At 40.0% G+C, this 23,527-nt stretch overlaps 2 protein-coding genes across 13 annotated transcripts in view; both read left to right on the top strand.

The window, feature by feature from the left end:
• The first annotated feature begins 1,546 nt into the window (after positions 1-1,546).
• Positions 1,547-6,921, top strand: LOC117406562 (eukaryotic translation initiation factor 1A, X-chromosomal). Its single transcript, XM_034923943.2, has 7 exons — positions 1,547-1,778; positions 3,592-3,675; positions 3,778-3,881; positions 4,571-4,621; positions 5,104-5,185; positions 5,889-5,980; positions 6,367-6,921. Exons 1-7 carry the CDS (start codon positions 1,763-1,765, stop codon positions 6,370-6,372), a joined length of 435 nt encoding a protein of 144 aa, XP_034779834.1. The 5' UTR covers positions 1,547-1,762; the 3' UTR covers positions 6,373-6,921.
• A 5,794-nt stretch (positions 6,922-12,715) lies between these two features.
• Positions 12,716-23,527, top strand: part of LOC117405718 (MAP7 domain-containing protein 2-like) — a 35,735-nt gene continuing 24,923 nt past the window's right edge. For 6 of the 12 annotated variants that reach the window (XM_059028051.1, XM_059028049.1, XM_059028047.1 and 3 more), the window contains exons 1-3: positions 12,716-13,017; positions 20,958-21,083; positions 22,477-22,554. In XM_059028051.1, the coding sequence (XP_058884034.1) occupies positions 12,975-13,017; positions 20,958-21,083; positions 22,477-22,554 (247 nt within the window). In that variant the 5' untranslated portion in view covers positions 12,716-12,974. Of the gene's footprint in view, positions 13,018-13,062; positions 13,223-20,957; positions 21,084-22,476; positions 22,555-23,527 lie in introns of those variants that run through there. The other 6 variants (XM_059028054.1, XM_059028052.1, XM_059028046.1 and 3 more) reach the window with 4 other exon arrangements.

Raw genomic sequence — 23,527 nt, 5'->3', positions numbered from 1 at the left:
TCAGTAGGGTGTTTTGTAATGTCAACCCCTGAGTGAAGTGATATAAATTAACCAAGATACCATGTTCACAAAGTAATTTTTCAATTGTCACTCATCGGAGTAAGGAAGCGCTGCTGCGGCGACACCTGCTGGTGAAATTCAGCACTGCATGCTACAGAGCTGGAGGTTGGAGGAATGAAGGATTACTAACCAATGTTTAAAAACTATGCATATGAAATTATAAAGAACCCACAGGACCGCACCTTGACTTCAGCATGAGGCTGTCTGTAGTGAAAACAATACAAAATACAACTTTACTATAAATAATTATAAACATGTAGCAATTTATTTTCATGGCAATTATTAGAAGTGAAGATATTTACGTCCAGTATGTGGAGAGCAGCATAACAGCAGGAGCGCCACTTCTGTATCGGTCTGTCCTTCCTTTCCCTGGCTGTTGTACGGTGTGTGCGTGTTTGGCATGTGCTACTTACTGTACGAGTTGACTGCTGTTGCTTTGTTTCCGTGATTGAAATAAGTCACTACTATCACTCAGCACACCTGAAACAAGATAGCGGTTTGTTTGCCTGAGAACATGCGAGCTTAACTAGCTTGAAACACTATAACGAATTGAAGTACTTGACTGAATGACCCGAGAAACGATTAAAACACTGTGAGCACTAGTTTGTGAAAAGCTTTTTTTTCCCCTTTATAATAAGTTGAATCTAAAACTGGGTGTCTTTGTATACAATGCAATTTACTTAATGTGTTGGGAATCGGAGACCTTCTCTGTGGAAGTCCAGAGTTGCACGTGTGAATAACGTTGATTCACGCATTTGTCTTTTAGAGTTTCTTATTTGAAGTTTTAAGTTTTTCTTAACTTTACTTTCATATAACTTAACTGTCCTAGTTGGCGACTAAAACACAAAAACAAAACGCGTAAGAATTGCTTACAAAAACCTGTCGAACAAATTGTTTTGGTTTAAAATAAAATAAAATAAATAAAACAGGATAACTTAATATGTGCTTGCGGTGGGGGGAGAGCTTGATTTGAAGTCTTTGAAATCTGAAAAGCAGTTGAAAAATGTAACCCTAGCCAGTGTACATCACTGAAACCTGGACCAGATGAGACCGGTCTGATAGAGTGGTGAGGGTCTGGAATGGGTTACCTAGCCATGTTGCTGAAGCTGAATCCTTGGGATCCTTTAAGACCCGCCCTGACGAGGTTTTCAGTTCAAACATCTGCTAGGAACCGGACCAGTACTGATGGTCCGAGCTGCCTTCTCTCGTTCGTAAATGTTATGTTCTTAAATTCCCACCAATTCCATAGACTTTACACTAGGAGGTGCTGTGGTGCAGCTTGGACGAGTCACAGGAAAGCATGTATTGGTTTGTCCAGCAGATTACAGCACCAAAGAGGCGTGTATAGATATCCAAATACAGTGACTTAACGTGGACAAAAACACCGTGTTACAAAACAAGTCTCGTAATAAAGTTCACCAGTGAGGCATGTCATCATCACGTGTGCGGTCTCTCGGTGTTTCGTTAGACAGTATAAATAAAGTTTTTGCTTGTTTCTTTTGCGCATGCGTTACTGGGTCGGTGAGGAGGAGTCATTTCCTGCGGCGACGCTGAGGAAGAAGCGAGGTTGATTGAAAGGAGAGAAAGAGAATCCCGCTTTATACCCACATACACAGTAACCATTGCTGTCAGCTACCTGCAACACTAAAACCGCGCCACAGCGAAGACCCCGACAGGACTTGCCGTGCTCTTCCGTACTGACATGCCGAAGAATAAAGGTACGGGCCCCGCCGGTGTGGAGCTGGGGGCTGGAGTCGAAGCGGGGCCGGCGAGCGGGCTGTGTTTCACGCAGCTGTGCCGAGCAATGTGGGAGAGAACGCGATCCTTATCTGGGCTTTTTACAGCTCAGTTTCTCTTTATACTAGTGAAGCGACGGCATCACACACGCCTGTACATCTTGAGTGAACTAGGTTGTGTCTGTATTTAGTTCAATTAAAACCGTTGTTCTGAGTAATTCTGCGTTAATAGTAATACTACACAACAGTACTACTAGCGAAAGCTAAATCGTGCCGCCCTAAAGGTGCGAGAATAACGCACGACTAGGTTTGTGTAAATCTTGTATGTTATTTGGAAGTTGTTTGAAACGTTAGTCGCTTTGTTCGGTGTTTCTCTAGCATCAAACGTGTAGGTCCTTGATACTGTTTCTAATGTATTGCACTCATACGGTCGGTTGCTGGTCGGCTAGGCCCCTAGGCTTATGGTGCAGTTGGTTTACTTAACGTCTTGTAAGTTACTGTATTTCACCACCAAATGCAGGCGAAATGGTCTTTATATACTTAACCTTGAGGTTTGTTTAAATGGAAAATACGATTCCGATTGTCAGGATTAAAATGTCTTAATGGAGCCAGCTAGTTCAAGGCCATGATGTCTGGCAGTATGTAGTCGTAGTAGTGAACACTAGTTTGTAGGAGGAGTAGGACCTTATTTAAATATTTTTTTTCTGACGATATAACACAACTTATTTTGTTGGTGGTGGGGTTGATAAATATCTAAACTCGGTGGTCAGCAGGTTTTAATACTGTTCCAGTGAAACTTTCAGTTGTGAGTGTAGGGTTTTTTAAAATCTTTTTTTCTGGTGTCTATCTGTGTATTCTGTCTCCAAATATGCCTCCAGTGTTCTAACCTGTTGCTTCTCCAAAGCTTTCTCCAATTCTAATAATGCAGCCCACAGCGCTAAACACCCATCTATACACACCCTGTGTGACAGAACTGTCAAACTTGTGTGTTAAATCCTTATTTATCTTTTGAACTAAGTTTGTGATGGGCACTATGGAAGGGTTCAGCTTATACGTGAGTGCTGGGACCTGAGAACTTTAGTAATGCTTCTCAAAAAGAAAAAAAACTGGACTGGATAAATCCCTTCAAACTACTTGGTGTATTAGAGCAGGATATAAATAAATAATCGCTGACTTAACGTTAGAAAATCAATTAGATGATTTAGGAGACACAGCAACCAAGAATAATAGCATAGAGGAGTAATGATGTATTAAACAAACCGGTTCACTCACAAGTGATAACTGAACCTGACTCTTGTGTTGAGTCGAATATCTGGTTCAATAGCTTTTTAAACGACTGGGAAGAAATGTGTTGTAACAATAGGGTTTACAAAGCAACAGTAACACGTTCCTCTGAGGTTCCAGTTCAGGGGATTGATTGCACAAGTTACTTGTAACTGTTGCTTAGTCCTGCTTATGAAATTTGACTTCTCTGTGCATTTCATTGTAATCCTTGTTTGGAAACAAAATAAATATCCAAACAATATTAAACAAAGCACAGTGTGGTTGTCCTTGACGTATGAACAGCCTTACAAGGAAAACCTCCTCCTAGTGGTGTATGAGAGAGTAAGAGTGGCAGGTATGTCTGTGGACTGTTTATATATAATAATGAAACCTGGTCAATTCTGACCCAAGAACCTTTTGCATATGGTCCAGCTAATGTAGCTTCTGTATACAGATACATCGTTGTTCAGATTCACTTTATTGTAGCCCATGCCAATTTTTAAACTCTTTTCCTCTTCCTCTTCCATTCAAGGAAAGGGAGGTAAAAATCGGCGACGTGGTAAGAATGAGAACGAATCAGAAAAGAGAGAACTGGTGTTCAAAGAAGATGGGCAAGGTGAGTTACCAGCAGAAACGTGTTGCAAGGTTTAATTGTGGGGTTTACACTTTTCTTTTCCTTGTAGACTGGCACCAATTCTGTGTTTGTGTTTCTCCCCAGAATATGCTCAGGTGATCAAGATGCTGGGTAATGGGAGGCTGGAAGCAATGTGTTTTGATGGTGTGAAGAGGCTGTGCCACATCAGAGGAAAACTAAGAAAAAAGGTTGGCTTGTGTTGATACCCTGTTGGATACATCTGTAAAGCATAATGCCAAGTACTGCATCGTACTGTACAGGAAATACCAAAAGCATCTGGTTCATTTAACCATGTTGCTCCAGCTAGAACTTTATTGTACTTCAAGAATTCATAAAAAAAAGTTCTTATGCAAATGTTAAGTTGCTTATTGTTTGTCTGCCTGATGCAATGTGTATTAAAGTTATGTTCACATGCTGGTACACAACTCGCCAGCTGGTGCTGTCTAGCAGAATTGGAACTGCTCAGTGTTTTGAGTTGCATTGTAGTCACACCCACCGGACAAGGAGCATTAATCCCTGGGTGTTTAATTATACACCACCCTCTTGGCTTGTCACAGTTGTCAGGGTGCTATGTAGATAAGTTTTATACTGAGGGTCACAGTACATGGGGGCTGGGGGGGGGGGGATGTGCCCAAAGTAATTGCTACTGTAATACATTGTTCATTGGGTCTGATGAGTAATCAACACCTAAAGACAACTGATTATTTTCTGGCAGTTGCATTTGAAAGTCTGTTTTAAAAGGGGAACCAAATCTGGGACTGCAATAAGAACCAACTGTTATACCAATTAGTTAAATATGCATGCTGCTCAACCAGAAACATTTTGCATGCTTTGTCAAATTTAATTCTTTGATAACTTAATGTCTTTAATTGTACAGGTTTGGATAAACACATCAGATATTATATTGGTCGGATTGAGAGATTATCAGGTAACTCTTTGTTTTACTTTTGTAGAGACCCGTGCTTTCTGCAATCGGATTATAAGATACTGATGTATACCAGTCTATGCTTTTTTTTTTTTTTTTTTTTTTTTTTAATAAAACGATAGCATTGTAGCTGAATCAGAATAACACAAATCTAAGTGAAAACTGCAAAGAACAAATAGAAATATTACAGCTCTTCCTACCAGGACCTGTGTTAATTTAATTGACTACCTGGGTTCAGTAAACATGGACTGGAATAGATTAAAGCCCAAGAGTGCTGCTGCAATATTGTTTGAGTGCTGCAGTAACTCCAGTTTCTTGCAGGGCCATCTCCAGTAACATCAGTACATTTTAAAAACATCTATTTTTGTATCCTACTGTATTGAATCAGTCTGTCATTAGTACTGAACATAGCTTTCCCACTATTGATTTGGGCAGAGTCTTAGACCTTGCTGAGTAATGCATTCAGTGTACATTGTTTTCTCTAGGACAACAAAGCTGATGTCATTCTAAAGTACAATGCAGATGAAGCCCGAAGCTTGAAAGCATACGGTGAACTTCCAGAACATGGTGAGTTCTTTTTGTTTGGCATTTCCCTTTTATAAGCCATGCTTATGCAGTTTCTTATTGGATGATCTCATGCAACCCTGAATCAGCCAGTGATGCGTGCACAATAAAGCACAGGGATGTAACCTGAAGTGTCTGTGTGTCTTGTATCACTTTACAATACAATGTTTGAAGCCTGGTATCTGAATAGAATTGTAGTCCAGTGGTACTCACTTGTAACAGATTGAAGGAGTCACAGTTCAGGATTCTGTAATTAACTGAGCAGTCCAGAGGCTTGTTCCGACCAGGTCTTACTGTTTCATTGAACTTCTGTATTGAATTCAGTAATAACGGGCCAAAACCTATTACCACTGCTATGCAGTATCCTTAATATATGTTTATGATTTGTGCCATTAAAAGTACTAGAGTAAGGGTATCCAAAGCTGGCCCTTCCACTCCTGGTCTTTGTTCCAACCCTGTTCTAAACTGTTTAATTGAGCCAATTGAACCTCCATCCAGACCCTGAAGTAGTTCATTGGTTCATTGTTCCTGTTAACCCTGGAGTGGAATGGCCCTCCAGGACTGTGATTGGACACTCTGGTAGTAGAGGAAATCCTTGCTTTACAGCTTGACACTTTCTGATGTCCTTGGGTGGAACTGAACATTTGCTCTATGGCAGTAATAGTCCCTTTTGTAATGTGGTGGGTTTGCTTTTTCCCTACTCCAGCTAAAATCAATGAAACAGACACGTTTGGACCTGGTGATGATGATGAAATTCAGTTTGATGATATTGGGGATGATGATGAAGATATCGATGATGTAAGTATAAACAGCTTGAACCTCAGGGGCGCTGATAAACATTGCTCCCACTGAATTGCATATTAACGGAGAGTCATAGATGTATCATTAACTTGGGTCCATGCTGTAATGTTGCCATTGCACCCAATCGTCCTTATCGGCCATAAACTCACGTAAAATATTGCTTGCATATGAGGTGCCCATGTAATTTTTATCAAAGCACCTGCCTGGTCTTTCTTGAGTACACAAAGAATACAAACAGTGACTGACCACACCACACTCTCCGTGTGCAAGGGAATGCCATCAGGTCATGGCTACATATCGCAAAGGACGACACAGAAATTTATACACTTCAATAATGATTTATGCAGTACTTTTAATGTCTTAATTTTTTTTTCCTTCCACAGATCTAAGTTGGACTGTTTATCCCATTGTCTTACAAGTGTGATTCTGCACTTGCTGTGGGATTACAAGCAAGGACTGTCTCTCAGCAAAGCAACCTGAATCAGGATCAGTTTCCTACACATAGTAACACAATAATAAAAAAAAAAAATGCTGTGGATGGTTTTATGTACATCAATTCATTTTCAGCATTTGTTTTAATGCATTTGTATTTCTCTCAATAGAATTTGAATTTAGGAGAGATATATATTAAAACAAAAACACGTAGAAGTGTCTGAATTTACAATAAAAAGTCAAACACTTGTTTTTCAGATTTATAGTTTTATTTTTTTGTAAAGTATCTGTGCTTCAAAGCATTTTATCCAATTATTTTGTTTTAGTTATAAAAAAAAAAGTGACTGTAGGATCTTCCTATTGTCCATGCTGCGAGGGCTTCACCATCTTGCCCATAGATTTGATCTTTGCAATGACAGCTAGTCACCGCTGGATGGTTTCGCCCCACCACCTTGAATTTCTTTTGAGCAATGCCCTTCAATAAAATCGATATGAACCGTTTTTAACTACATGTGGATCTTTGTATTTGTTATGTTGCAGGTACCAATATCTCAAGAATTTAGATTTTTTGAAAGGTTCAGGAATCTGTTACACCAGTGTTTTGTAGTGCAGTGAAATGGCTGACTAACATGAAGTCAATTTTACCAATTTGAAATGGTTTCTCTGGCTGTTGTGTAGAATTCTTAACGTTTGTGACTCTTGAGGCGTTGATAAGTGACCAATGTCATTTTTCTTCCTAATTTGACCAATGGAACGCTTCGATTTCTGTTTGATCATACATAAAGCATCAGTAAAAGTACAGTGCTGTATTTAAGGAGCCACATGTGTTTTACACAGGGGCATCACTAGGTGGTGCTGTTGGTAAACAAGATTGCAAAACTCAAGAAATGTGATACTGTGTTGGTTGTGCGAGTGCAATTCAGATATCTTGGAAAAATACAATTTTAGAATTAAAATCGGTTTATATATTTTTGTATTAAAGTATATTTAGTAAAAGGGAATTCACACAATCTTGATCTTGTCTGAGATTTTGTGTGGTCAGATTACCAGGATGCATAAAAAGGGTATATCAATGAAACCTCCCTATATACAGACTGGTTGTTGAAGGAGCGTTCACAACTGATTTCACAGACCCCAATTAGCACTAGTCTCGGACTATCTTGCCTAAAATAACATTAGGTAGTCCAAGATCCGCGCTGATCGGGGACTGAAACCAGTACTCTGTGTTTGTTTAAAACTTTGTGATGCCCAAATATTAATTTATAGCTTCTATTTAAATTACATTATTACCAGTAGATATGTGCATTCAAGTTTGAATCCCTAATTAATGACTTGCTCCTCAGTAAATACAGTTCCTTTTTATTTATGCTTTACAGTTTCCAGTATTAATAAATATATATATATATATATATATATATATATTTTTTTTTTTTCAAAATGGGTAAAAACAAAGTGATTGGGCTACTGTAACTTTTTTCAATTTTTATATTTTGCATAAAATGTATTTGTGAGTTTCTCTTCGGTATTACACATTTAAACAATGTTTGGAAACAGACATTTCAATAGAATGATATGCATGTTTATATTCAGATGTGTCATTTATGAGGAATTTATTAGCAAGTCTACACATTACTTTTTAGTGCTCAGTTTCTTAGAGGATCAACATTCATGCTGCTCCTACTGCAAATAATTCAGCTTTCTGTCTGCATCCTTATTTACTAACTGCTATATAAAAGTGTGCAGAAGATAAACATCCTCAGTATTTCAAGTTCCGTAGCCTCAACAGACATAAAGATTTAGGCTCCTGTCATAATGTTGTTTGGTGTGTCCTGGCTGATCTAGTTGAATAAAGTTCAGTTCAAAATTGCATGATAAATAAATATCTATAGGTCCTTAAAACACTGCAGCTGAAGTGTTAATTAATGAAAAAGGAAAAATAACTTTCTGTCGTGCTTATACACCCTAAACAATACAGTTTATATAGAGACAGTTCTTGTTTAAGAGCCAGCTTGTTCATGTTAAAATTGTAGTGTCTTGTACCAATGTTGTACTACATGCATATGATAAGGTGTTTTATGTAAACCATTAAATATTATACAGCATAATCTTTATTTTCTTTTTTTGTAAAACAGTACAGTAAAACAATGCTCTAATTTATACATGTGTAAGCATTAGAGCTATGTATAGTTACTAAATACAGCTGCTTATTTAATGTCATGTACTCCTTTGGGGAAGGAAGGGGGTTTGTTATGGTTTGTACCAAATATCCTTGTTTCTTGTTCTGGTCCACTGAAAAAGATTGAATTGAAATCAATGTCTGCTCTTGACATTAATGATTCCCATTAATGATTCCCACTGAACTCCTCCACAGAAGAGAAGGGCATCTGGGTGAGTTTCCAACACAGCCTGGCCTGGCTGAATAACCTCGGATCTCTACCCTGTTGGGTTACATAACCCTGCATATAGTACCATGTTCTCCAGGTACATGGAAGCGGTTTGTTCGTCTGAACTGTCTTTCTGTTTGGCATTTTAGGGTTGGTCTAGAGAACCCGCTGGTCCAGTTGTGATGAAACTTGTCAGTAAATTCTGTAGTTTGGGGCCTTAGAAAACGGGAGCAGAACATCCCCACTGAAATATGTTACACCAGTGGATCGATCTGAATTGTGCTTGGATATGCTTTGGAGAGTCCTGAAACACAGTATTGTCAGTGAACTCTCTTCTTTAATAACCTCCGTTCCTTGTTTTGCATGTGAAGTTATACAAGACCTCTGGATTCTGGAGCCAGTGTACCAGAGATTAATCCCAACAGCAATATCATAAGAGAATGGAAACCAAGCCACGTTCCTACTGCTGCCAAAGAGCTGACAAGGAACCGGCAAGCAGTGATGGGTCGAATGCCATCCTCTTGTTTGTAACTTATCTTATGTAGCAAAAGACAACTTAAGACTTAATGCAAGCCCCTCAAATATATTGGTTGTGTATTTCTGGTCTGGTAACTTTATTGGTAGCAGGAGAGCAACACGATTAAGTCCAGGATTGAAGGGTATGTCATATGAAGATAGACTGAAAGAGCTGAATCTGTATAGCCTAGAAAGGAGGAGAGTCAGAGGTGACTTAATAGAGGTATTTAAAATTGTCAAGGAGTGTAACAAAGTAACTGCTGAGAATTATTTGAATGAAGGTGAGCCATTGGAACAGGCTGCCAGACAGAGTTGCTGAAGTAGAGACTACCGAATCCTTCAAGAATAGACTGGATGCTGTCATGAACAATACTGTATAACCCTAATGTGACCACAATAAGACCTTTAGCTAGCCGTCTGGTGGAAGGGTGGTCCGTTTAGCCATGGATTCCCAGAGGTTTCATTTCCCCTACTAACCAGGTTACAGACCACGCTAGCACCAAAGTGAGTGAGCATAGGTGGGTCGAATGGCCTTCCCTCGTTCAGGAATTTCTTTAGTTCTTATGTTCTATTTGTTCTTTTCTGAAAAAAATGGACTAATGACGTGTGTAACAGGGCGGAGGCTGGGCGTGTACCGGCAACCCCGCACACAGGCGAGCGTCTTAACCAAAAGATCCAGGCTCGTCTGCATTTGTGGTTCCAGAGCTTTTAACCTCATCTCATCTCACTGACAAGGGACACAATCCGTCATGGCACTGCATCACACAACACTGCATGTTACAGTGCTAATGACATGCTAATGGTCAAGAGCTTTGAGAGACTGGCCCTTTATCATTCAGGAGGGAAAGGACAGACAATATGTGCTCCACAGAAATACACTGTTAATCCCAACACTGCAGCCCTAACATTTAAAAACAGCTGTGCTAATAGAGTTAAAAAGCAGTCAATAGACCAGCCACTGTTTCTATCATTAACACAGACCCCTTTGTGGCAGTTTTAGGGGATACCCCTTGGCAACTGGTACATATCTTTAATTCATAATCTGGATACATTCATAACCTCAAACTTCAAACAAAGACAAACAGCTTGGGCAATATAATTACAGTAAACATGAATTTGAATGGGTTGAGGCAAGTTTGGGGTAGAAAAGATATCAGCACTTGCCCTGCCACCTGTGAAAAGCATTTCTTTCATGTGGGGAGTGAGCTGTGATTTCCGTTTCTTTCTTAAAACAGCAACACAGCTCAAGAGAACAAGCCTGGGCGATTAGGAGCCTCCATCGCAGGCATTCAGACAAGTGCAGCATGACTGGGGTGCGGGGTCATTTGTTCCCCACTTTCATTTATTTTATTTCTGTCACTGGTGCCTCATTGAATTGGGATGCACTGTGTTCCACCCAGGTCTGTGCTCTGTTATTCCAGCAGGGCCTCTCACTGGTGCTACATTGAATTGGGATGCACTGTGTTCCACCCAGGTCTGCGCTCTGTTATTCCAGCAGGGCCTCTCACTGGTGCTACATTGAATTGGGATGCACTGTGTTCCACCCAGGTCTGTGCTCTGTTATTCCAGCAGGGCCTCTCACTGGTGCAGCATTGAATTGGGATGCACTGTGTTCTACCCAGGTCTGCGCTCTGTTATTCCAGCAGGGCCTCTCACTGGTGCTACATTGAATTGGGATGCACTGTGTTCTACCCAGGTCTGTGCTCTGTTATTCCACAGCAGTACTGCTGGTATAAAGAGATTACAAAGCTTATATAACCACGCACGCACTCTTCTACTTAATGGAAAAAGCAGTGGCTTTAGGCTAAATGAAATTCTGCATTTTATTTTACTTAGTGTGTTTATACAAATAGCGTCGTGAGGTACACTGAAGGTTTTGTAGTTCCTTCTGGGGGAATCTGCAGCTGACCTGCCATAAAGGATGCTAATTCAATGTGATCTTACTTTCTCTTTTACTGTTTCCCAGAACATCCAGTGACTGGGAAGTATGCTATTTAGCATTTCCATTGAACAAAACAAAACAAAAAAACAGATTGTGGTCAAGGGGGTATGCTATTTCTATCAGCCCTCTATCTCTAATGCACAATAAGCTCAAGATATTGAGTTGAAGGAACTTGGTGCCCTTTTTGCCCGTGTGTAGAGGGGTTTGGTGCTCTAGACGCCGATCTGTTTTGTGGGGAAAGGGCAATAGCGGTCTTACATTTTATTATAACAGAGCAGCACAATACATTTCAGGCAATAGGTGGCGCTGTGGTACTGCATGCCAGAAGGAACAGAAAATGTACAAGGATATCCGCATCAGCAAAATAACAAATATTAATAATTATCAATAAGTGTACATATGTGAAAGGATACACGCAGGGCATACACTGGATTACCTTGGGCTGTATTCATAAAGAACTCGCCTCCAAAGAATGCATAGGACCCTATCGGTGACCCAGGTTTAAATGAGACTCCATTCCAGTTCAGTACTGGTAAAGGTTAAACTCGATTCTGCCCAGACTGATTTAACAGCCTCGGATTATTATCATACAAGCAAGTCCACCGCTGCTGCTGCACGCAACACGTAGTCACCACTGATCATATGTGTGACTGCTTTGAGATCAGAGGAGTGTCAGAAGGAGCTCCTTGTCCTTCAGGCTATTTGTTTGAATGTTTTCAGTGGTGTGTTTACTCCTTGCAGCTACATGCAGGGTAATTACAGCTGCTCAAACGCGTGTTAAAACAATGTGTTCTCAATACAACTGAGGCAGAACGCTGGTTACCAGTGCCTCTCAATTAGTGGCACGCTCTGCATTGTGATCCTGCCTATTCATCACAGCAGGACATTATAAAATAGCAGTCATCAATCGGCCAGATAAAAAATAAAATACTTTTAACACTTTTTTTGCCCTCAGACAGAAACCCCCTACGACATAGTATGTTCCCAGTTAATATATGAATACAGATTAAAATTAAATTAAATTAAAACAACAACAACATAAGAATGGAAATGCATGGGGGTCTATTTAGTTAAATATGTATTACTTATTACATGTTTTGGAATACATTTTGGGTCACTCATCGTCAAAACGTTTAATTTTATAACATCAATAGATAGACATATAGACATGTTCACTCAATTTCACAAATGCGTTTAATGTATTCCGCTGTTTTTTTTTCTTCAAAATTCACACAGACACCAGCGTCACAAAATATCTTTTTAATTTGCCAAAATTTAAGTTAAGTTTATCTACTAAATAGCACAATCCCGTTTTAAAATAATAATAATAATAATAATAATAATAATAATAATAATAATAATAATAATAAACGCATGATACACGACTGCTGAAATCTGATGCGTATCGTCTATCGCCTCTATTATTATAATCCACCTTAAACTACCTCTAGTACTCCCCACAGAACTGCGCTAGCAGTCCGCAGCCTGTGAGCTTTTATGCTGAGTGAGGGTCAGGCAGTGAAAGGTTTTTTTTTGTTTGTTTCCATTCACATTGCCTGCGCTGTTTTGATATTGCTGGTTTTGATGATGATGATGATGATGAAGACGGGAGCGAGGCATCTCACTAAGGTTTAAATTTTGGGTAAATTGTGCGGCAGCTGGAGGAGACATTGCGCGTGTGCACATAGAGAAGGGGACTATACACAGGAGCAGGAAGATGGCGGAATGCGCAATAGAAACAGCTGGGGAAAGCAGACCAGGTAAGGCTCTAATTAAGCAAGTCGGTCTAAACTGGGAACAGTGGTCGCAGACGCTGTTGGTCTGTTTAGTGGGCGATGGTGGACAGACTGGAGAATGCCCAGGTTTGATTGTCTCTGCTCAGTAACCTACAGTAGCCATTAAATAAGAATCGCAGAAGGATAGCTGTCAAGGTGGTCGCAGTGGAATTCCATCATCAGCATTCAGGTGTGCGGTGGATTTTAAATATTAAAATTTAAAGGAGACTGGACAGCCGCGCAGCCGAGTGAGACGTCGTCGGATTTTCTTTAGGTTTTGGAAATGGAAAGGAAGCTTACGGATTAATATTATTGTTATTGCGAACGACACATAATACACAGATAAGCTAATAGAAATACAAAATCCGCACTACGTATGCTTGCATTAATATGATTTTTTTCTTCTTCTGAATGAATTGAATCAGTTGGATTTTGTTGTTTTGTTTTAGTAAGCAGGATATGTGAAGTACTGCATGCAAGCCATGCAGTACTTCACATAATATAATAAAGATATTTGCAGAAAAATAGGAAGCACGGACTTCATCTCAAAGCCGTGTTTGTTTGCCTTTTAAATGTAACACGTTTAAATTTGATAAACGAGCACATTTTATAGTGTAGGCTTCTACTTGGAAGGAACCCTTTTGAAGTTGTATCTTTGTGTGCAGTTGTACAGTGTAGCTTGAATGGTGTGTGAATATTGTATGTATGGAGATGTGAACAGAAATGAATCTAATATACATTTGTGTAGTTCTTTTTTTAAGAATAGTCTTTATTGGTACAGGAGGATATGGGCAAGTTGCTGTACACCACAAGGACGCGCTTAGTTTTCCATTGTCAAACATGTGCAGTTTTTACAGTAAGACTTGGGCAGTCAGTGTAAGGTCTTTACACATACATGTTGTGTGTATCTTAAATAATAGTTTAAACGTTTAGGGAATTAACATAATCATTCAGTCAAGTTTTGAGTAGGAATCAATGGTGACACTCGCTGCTCAGGTTTGTGTTGAAATTTAATTTTCAGTTGAACATCATTTGACTTTATGTATTAAAGTTTGAGCAGGAGAATGTCACTGAAATGATCCGTCTTGTAGTGGAGGTTGTCCTGTCGGCGCTTCCTAGAATCGGAGGAATTGCCTGCAGAGCCTGTTATCAGTCAGTGTCGGTATATACCGTGAAAGAAGCATTCATTTTCAGTACCTTGCACAAAATGAGATCAAGTGCCAACGGGGGCCAAACAATTTCTGAACCAATATGAATTTCATATTTTGTTTACTAAAACCTATTGACTTTTACCCCGCGTAATGAGGGTCGGCATTTCAAGAGCTGTTTTATTGCTGATTGTCAACATTAATTATTTGTGCAGTAAAGCGGGATAAAAGGCCAGGCTGTCGATTGGTGATAACAGCAGCAGCACTGAACTTGGTACTGTGTGACGTCATCCCCCCTGATCTATCTCAGAGATTCTCACAAGAGATGTTCTGGTTTACCGGTTGGGGTCATTATCCACTTCAGTGCTACATAACGAGTGACCAAATACCTGTCTAAAATAACGAGAAAACAGAGAAGCTTCTTTTAATGATCAGCCACACTTTGAATTTAAATATACCAGGAACAGTAAGCATGCACATTTACAGTATGCAGATTCTGTTCTTTTGCACACTTTTTAAAGCATTCCTTCTAGTTACAGTATATGGAATAAATGTGTATTTGGCAAAGGGGCAGGGGAACAATTAAAACAATTACTTTTTGTTTCATATATATATATATATATATATATATATATATATATATAAAACAATTGGTAAACTGAAGGCTTCTGCCTTTTTCAGATAGCATGGTAGAAATATCCAGGTAGTGATGTGTGCATACTGGTATATGTATTGCACAGGAGGGGGAGTAGTGCAATTGTAGCTCCCACTACCCTTCTTGGCATTTTGTAGATGTAAGTAAAGCTGTGGGAAGCCTTTCTGTGCATTTGGCATTTTTAAAATGTGCTGAAATGTGATTTAATCAGGAGAACATAATGCAATACTACAGAAGATTTATTAACACGCTGCCTTGATTTGCTGGACATTTTCACTGAGTGCTGATCGATCTGATCCATCTGTTTCCAGCTTGCCAGATGAATTCTGTAATAAATGCAGTACTTTGCAATGCATGTTTACCTCCCCACCCATCTGAAGAGTGTGCATCCCTAGCCTAGGTGATGGTGTGATTGTGTAGAAGAGACTGCGAGTCGCACAGGAGAAGGATGTGTTTTAAGAGGCTGTTTAGCGTGGAAAAACTTGATTGCAGGAATGGTGCATTTGATACATTTCATTAAGTGTTAAGAATAATTAATACATAAAATAAAATTTAAAAAAAAAACAGCTGAAAAAGGGTTTCTCTTGCCCCTGTAACACAACCAGAGACTCTCTCCTGAACTGCATTTCAGCAGTAAATTGTGATCTGGATGTTATAAAGTACTCTAGCGGTAGTTCTGGTCTCACATTGATCCGAAGTGCGTTCTGAGTTCCGGTCTCACATTGATCTGAAGTGCGTTCTGAGTTCCGGTCTCACATTGATCTGAAGTGCGTTCTGAGTTCCGGTCTCACATTGATCTGAAGTGCGTTCTGAGTTCTAGTCTCACATTGATCTGAAGTGCGTTCTGGGTTCCGGTCTCACATTGATCTGAAGTGTTCTGAGTTCCGGTCTCACATTGATCTGAAGTGTTCTGAGTTCCGGTCTCGCATTGATCTGTAGTGTGTTCTGGGCTCCTCTTGAAGTGAGTGTCGAATGAATAAATTATTCATTTGATAATGACGAGTAGGAAATTATCTTGCTGAACCTTGCTAAGTGCTTCACAGTTTGTTTAATGAAGCCACTCTCGTGGTTTAGAATATAGCTAGTAGAAGAGGTTTGCTTGGCATTTTTGGCCAATATATTTAATAGTTTGCCTTCTGTTTTATAGTAACAGAACTATTTGCATTTGATTTGCAGTATATTTGATTAAAGGGAGTGGAGACCTCTCCCTGGTAAAGATTATTGGTTTGTAAATGTTTAACGAGATAAACATGAACCTTGTTCTTTAATCAAGCTGCTGCAGTTTTTGCAACATGCTGCTTCTCAATACTGCTGAATGTTTAAAGAGATAGTTGATGTGGTTTGTGTCTGAAAACCAAACTGAATGACAAAAAGATAAGTTGGTATCCTCTGAGAGCAACTGCACAGAATAAAAAGATCTAGCTTTGTTGATTTTATAGCAATATCACCTTTATTAGGAGTACCCAGGGTTGGGGTTATTTCCTTTTTAAAATCAATTCCCAATTCCAATCCCATCAAAGGAATTCCTGTGCAGGACTTGGAATTAGAATCTGAATTGATTAAAAGGGAATTAGGATTGGAATTGGAATCTAACCCTGCATGTACCCTACAGTACAAGAAACAAATTTTGAAGGGTTACATTTGTATCCCCTTTGAAAGTTTCTCCGGAGATTTAAGTGTGTGGTGTTGAAAATGATATATGGTGAAAGCTCTGCTTTGTTGTATATCCAGTCAGGGATAGTCAGAGGCAGGCTTTTGCCTGAGAAGAGGAATGTGAAAGCAGGTCAGTACTGTGTGGACAGGGCAAGACTGTCATTGATGTGATCATACAGAACGTAGTCTCTTTTCTTATCCTCTGTCATTGATGTGATCATACAGAACGTAGTCTCTTTTCTTATCCCCTATCGTTGATGTGATCATACAGAACGTAGTCTCTTATCCCCTGTCGTTGATGTGATCATACAGAACGTAGTCTCTTTTCTTATCCCCTGTCGTTGATGTGATCATACAGAACGTAGTCTCTTTTCTTATCCTCTGTCGTTGATGTGATCATACAGAACGTAGTCTCTTTTCTTATCCCCTGTCGTTGATGTGATCATACAGAACGTAGTCTCTTTTCTTATCCCCTGTCGTTGATGTGATCATACAGAACGTAGTCTCTTTTCTTATCCCCTGTCTTTGATGTGATCATACAGAACGTAGTCTCTTTTTTTATCCCCTGTCGTTGATGTGATCATACAGAACGTAGTCTCTTTTCTTATCCCCTGTCGGGTGATACAGTGGAGCTGAGCATGCTTGCATGTGTTACACTTCTTCAGTTTTGCAAACATCTAGTAACCCACTTGTACAATTGTGATGAAACTTGCTCAGGGCTTTCTTGAGCACGAGTTATCAAATATGTTATAATCTCAAGGAGGGTGTTTGACTGTTTGTCTCGCGGTCCATGTGTCAGTGTTGCATTTACCAAAATAATTGAGAAAACCCAGAGGATATTGGCAAAGCACCTCCGAATCCATCAAACACTGAAACACTATGAGAAATGGGCTTATGAACGGATTAAATATACGCATGGATTGTCCTTGCCTTGAGATACATAGTGTCTCGACGCATCTTCCCGCCTATGGGATATTTGCACACAGCTCTTCTGTCTTTTATATAAAGCAGGTTTTTGTTCCTGCACCTCGGCCGCACTCTTCTTCAGCTGCTGAGATTACTCCTTGCAGGCAGGGAGTTTTCAATCACAAAGAATCTGTCCTCTTGTCAGGTTGAATTGTACCTCTGCACAGCCGACTTCATTATCCTGATCGTGTGCATGTGCTGTACTGTAGTGCAGTCCGGTGTGCTGGCTGGTTTCATTTGAAATCTTGACCTCGCAGGATATTTTATACTAAGATAAGGTTGGGACCTCGGTTTGGTTTTAAACATGAAGCGTGTCAACACACATCTAAGTTCAAGTTTCTTTTAAGTAATGAAATGGCATTGTAATCAGTGGGTAGCGTGTCTATGTGTAATGGTATTCCTTTAACAATAGCTATTCATTGGCCAGCTGTGCGCTGCATAGCCCTGTTTACCTAAGGTTGAGACTCTTAAAGTTATTCTGCATCAGGCTGCTGAAGTCGTGAGAATCTCTGAGTTGACCGTAGCATGTCAGTATGGCAGAAAAAAAAAGACATTTAAATCAAGGGTGACCAAAGCTGTCCCTCCCACTCCTGGTCTTTGTTCCAACCCTGTTCTAAATTGTTTAATTGAACCGATTAAACCTCCACCCAGACCCTGCCGTCGTTCACGATCTCATTCTACCTGTTATACCTGGAGTGGACACCCCTGGTTTAAATATAAGTGTTTTGAAGAGACTGTTTTACTGTTTGAGATGTTTTTAGTTTGCAGAGTAGTATCACAATCCCATGATAAATTTCGGTTTGCAGCATTTTTGCTGCAAGATGTAGGCGTGAGGTTTCAGGAGAACAGTATTTTAATATTACAGTTGCATTACATGTAGCACTGGACACTAGGTTTGGAGACTGCATACCCAGTATCGTACTGGTATATGATTCTGCTCTTCTTCTTCTTGTAACTGGAGTCAGTGAGACATTCTTTGATGTGCACAGATGAGTAGAACTGAAGAGTTTGGCAGCCAGGTTGATTTAAAATCATCTGGTGGGTGTGTGGAGAACAACCTAACCAGCAGATTTAACCAGAGGGTAAGATAACTGAATACCAGGAGCAGTGGATGACTTTCATCCAGACTGTGCGCAGAGGGGCTGGTAAGAAGTAATATCTGCCAGTATTGTTTGCCCGAGTTGATTTGGGTGTGACTGCACTTCACTGGCTGTATGCGAGGAATGCAGCCGAACCAGACTCTAATAACTGCTCCAGTCCTTGATGTGCACGTGACACATGTCTGGAGTTTATTTCCTCGGGGTGAGAGAACACACAGCCCACAATAAAGGGAAAATGAAAGTCTCTCCTGTTGTCAGTGAAGCTCAGAGTGTGCCGCATCAAGCCTGAGGATGAGTGTGTGTTTCTAGCATTCCAATAACTGCACTGCTCACCGCCTTTCAAAACACATGCCTGCTGCTGCTACTGCAAAAAAAAACAACAACTGGGACTGTCTTTAAACAAGCACAAAATCTAATTTAAAACTAGAATGTGAAACATGCAATCTCTCTCACATCGATATTCTAGACGATGCATGCTGCTGAACCAGTTTAATCACATTGTGGTGATGCAGTACCATCACTTAGAGTAATGTAGTCAAATGGATTGGCTTCAGCTCTTCATAATGAGTGGAGAATGTGTTTGGAGGGTGGGGGAGATGCAGGCCAATGGGTCATTTTACAGTGGCGTGTAATCTCTGCTCTTTGTTTTCAGTTGCATTGAGCTTTACTGCTTTGTGAATTTTTTTCTTCTCTCCTGTTGCGGGTGCATATCCCCTCCGCCGGGGATACAGTAGAGGTATGTCTGGCACACTTGTCAAGGCATAATTTAAGACCTCAGCTGCATCTCCGTTTGAACTATTCCAGCTTTTAGAGTGAGTTTAATTTGATACCCCGCACACCTGTTGTATAGGTAATGCACCATTGACCTGCAATGGCTCAAATTGCTACTCCATGGGTAACCATAAATATGACTTTAGAGTTCTCCAAATGTCTAATAGAACCGCTCCTCCCACTGTGGTGAAACTTAGTAAACTTTAACTGTCTAGGTATGAAGGAATTGTACATTTCTATATAGATACTCTGTGCCTTCATTAATACATTTGTATACAAAAGCAACAAATTGCTCGCCTCCAATTGAAAATCAGATGAAGTTTATTGATCACACTGCACTGCACAGCACATGCACTTTATAATGGCAAGTTTTTCTGATTGGTTGCAGAGATTCTTAATAGTTTTAACGTGTTTAATCGTAAAGTTTCAACGGAAATGAACATCTCTGCTTGTCGAACCCACAGCGCCCCCCTCGTCTCATTTAGTAGAAATCCACTACAGTCTGATATAATCTTGTGCTGCTAAATGTTCTCTGGATTATCACTGCTGCTCAATCCAGAGTCATTTAAACCCTTTCTCTGTGCTTGAAATCCTACAGCTAAGCAGCATCTTCCACACTGAAACTGGCAGGGAGAGAGGGAGCAGTATCCGGTGGCATTCTGTGGATTAGCTGGGGATGAACCCAGGATTTGCTGTGCAAACTAATAACAAACACTTCATATCTAAAGGGCAAGGGAGAAGCGGAAATAGATTTTATTTTAATTAACAAATGCTGTTGGTTCATTGAAACCAGGTCTGGTGGATTTATTAAGGATTTTTCTTTTTTTTGCAAGGAATTTAGTTATATGAGATGGTGTTGTTGAAAATGTGTGACAGGCACTGAATATAGGGTTTGGTTGGTTTATTCAACAACTGTTTTGGTTCAACCTATATTTTACAGAAAACAGAAATGTACTCTGTGTTGTTGACTGAGGGTCTGGTATCGGTCAGCTACTGGATGAGTTTATATGGACCCAATGGCCTCCTCTCATTCTGAGTTTAATTAAGGTTCTTATATAATACTTTCAAAGGGATTTAAGAGGGTGAAGTTTTGCTTTTAAACATTGCAACGTCAGCCCCTAAGCAGTGATTTACTTGTTTAAGTCAGTCTGCTGCGAGTCAACAGGGATTGCATTGTGAGATGCTTTGGAATCCATGGCTTGGGTAAACATACAGTAACATTTTCAATAGAGACAGCTTAATTTAACAAACAGCTAGCTGCATGATATATTTTCTGTGTTGCTGTGTGATTTTTTTATCTCTAACATGTATTTGTGTTCGTTTGAGTCTTGCAAAGCGCCGAATCCATGCAAAGATGCTTTGGGACTTTGAGCCGCCACTAGAGCTTCCCAGCATCTTCAGCAGACAGACAGACAGACAGACAGACAGTCCTGGTGCTGGATATGCAGAGTGCAGGTCTATAACTGGAGTTACTTTTGCATCTCTTTCTGACCCTGGAGCTCATGCATGCCAATGGCTTGCAGTCTGCCAGGGGTTCCGTGTTTCAGAAACAAAGTCTTTGTGTCAAACAAAAATGCAGAGCTTGTGTCTGGATTTCCACCTACCTCTTCTTCTTTCTTTTCCTTGCTGCAGAAGTGATGGTGCAACCCAGAGTAGAGGAGAGAAAGCTCCAGATGAACGGCCATGCCTCCCCGGTGCGTCTACCTGCCAACGGCAGCACCAGCAGCAGCAGCAGCAGCAGCCCTGCTGATAAACCAAGTGCGTTCCAGCAAACTGCCTTCTTAAAACCAAAGGGATCTGGTTGGAGATTTTGGCTTTGATTTGCTTGCAAGCTTTGCACTGTTGGTTTGGTTTGCTCTTTCTTTTTTTTCTATTAAATCAACAAAAGGAACTGATATATAAACCTTGTGAACATCTTCAGGTCAGAACTTTGTAGGCGTCTGTCTGTATGTCAGACTTCTTTACATACAGTGGATGACGGCCGTGGTGATGTCACTGATGGTTCTGATTTTCTGTGCTCACCCTGGGTATTGGGTGTATTTAACTGACATGCTTGCTTAATTTATTAAGCTCCAGAAACGGTGCTGTAACGTATTTAACATGTTTGTTTTATTTAATCATGCATGTCTCCTGCACTTATATAAATAATTAAATGAAGGGGAATTTTCAACACAGATTAACAAGGGAAAGTGGAATATACAGGTTATTACACAGTGTATGGTGCATAATAAACACATGCACAAGTCTCATTGTCAGAGTGAATCTGCTTGTGATTGAGACATTGTTGGCAGCTGAGAGCCCTCTGGGTTGCATGTTACTGTCTGTTGGTAATCTCAGACCAGGCAGCCTGGCCCTGGCGAATCCCACTTTGTCTCGTTCAGTGATGGCACAACATGAAGGCATTCCCAGTGACAGGGAGGGCATGACCAGCAAGGGAAAGCTGCTATGAGAGAGGTTCAATCGACAATGACTGTGCCACTGTGTGACCCGTCCTTCTTTCCCTGTTTAACACAGCTATTCAATTAAACCTCCCCAACACAGCACATTAACAGAGACTAGAAGTTATATATACAGCTGTGGCCAAAAGTGTTGCATGCCCTAGAATCTTCGGATTGGGACATAATAAAAATAAAACAACTATATGAACAAAATTTCAGTCTTTTATTTAACATCAGATAATCCAAGAAACTACAAAATGATATCGCAGAAATCTAAGAGAAGCCATAATAGTAGTACAGTATTTCATGTTAGATTTCGAAATGTCACATTTTTCTGTGTCAGTTTTTCATTAAGTATATGGGAAAACTAGTGTGTAATTCAATATGTTAACGTAACATTCAGCAGGTTTCATTCGACCTTATGGAGCAAAAATTGTTAAATCTATAGGGCGATGCAACACTTCTGCCCAAAGCTGTACATTACAGATGCTGTACATTATGGTGCAACCATCATGGGAAGTCATAGTCTTGTTTTAAGAAACGGTTACTTTTTTCCAGAGGACGGACAATGACACTGGATATTTTTATTGATAAACTTCCCTTTGTTTTTGTTTCAATGTGTTTGTTTTATTGTTAGTGGTTCAATGCTTACACAGTTTCTGCTGAGATGTTCGCCCACATGTATTTTTTTGTTTTATCATTTTCTTTTTCAGCTTTAGAAGGATTTTTAAAAACAGATGACAGGATGCGGTTAGCCAAAGAAAGAAGAGAAGAGCGGGAAAAAACTCTTGGTAATTCTTTTTTTTAAATGCGTGTGTGAAATATTTGAAGAGGTTTGCATGTGGCACACAATCCACCAGTAGCCTCTAGCATGAAGGACAGCCTGATGCTTCAGTGAAGTCTCGTTCGTTTAACCACATTTCATGTAATGTTGTTAAGCTAACAGAAGTATTGACATAAGAGCTCCCTCTAGTGGTCAATTCCAAGTACAAGATGTTGCTTGTTGTTATTATTATTATTATTATTATTATTATTATTATTATTATTATTATTTGTTTATTTAGCAGCCGCCTTTATCCAAGGCGACATACAGAGACTCGGGTGTGTGAACTATGCATCAGCTGCAGAGTCACTTACAACTACGTCTCACCCGAAAGACGGAGCACAAGGAGGTTAAGTGACTTGCTCAGGGTCACACAATGAGTCAGTGGCTGAGCCGGGATTTGAACCGGGGACCTTCTGGTTACAAGCCCTTTTCTTTAACCACTGGACCACACAGCCTCCTCCACATGTCTATGGAAGGGAACATGCTGTTCGAAAACTACCTTAATACAAAAATGCATAATTCCAGACTTTTTTTCAAATACTATTTAAATAGGTCTTGGATTGCTGTATTCCTGCATACAATTGTGCAGCTAATTGATATTCAGCTGCCCACTGTAAATACAGTAGTATTGTATAGAAGTAGGATTGATGCTAGGGATGGAAATGAGAGCATGATGAGAGCACATCCACCCATTCCATGTGTTACTTCAAGCTTGATGAGCCACGGTGTACAGGTAACAAGCGCAGGTGTGTTTTATTAAACCCATAGGAAAACCAAGAATGGATCTAACTGCTATGCAATAGGAGTCTTATTTCTGTCCCTGATTGGTGCACAGGAAAGTGATTCAGATAAACAAACAATGCAGCTAAACATCTTGAGGGTGGTGTAGCATCATTATGAGAAGCAGCTAAACATCTTGAGGGTGGTGTAGCATCATT

The sequence above is a fragment of the Acipenser ruthenus genome, chromosome 8 (assembly GCF_902713425.1).
Source record: "Acipenser ruthenus chromosome 8, fAciRut3.2 maternal haplotype, whole genome shotgun sequence".
Lineage (NCBI taxonomy): Eukaryota > Metazoa > Chordata > Actinopteri > Acipenseriformes > Acipenseridae > Acipenser > Acipenser ruthenus.
This window is presented reverse-complemented; position numbering and strand designations above follow the sequence as displayed.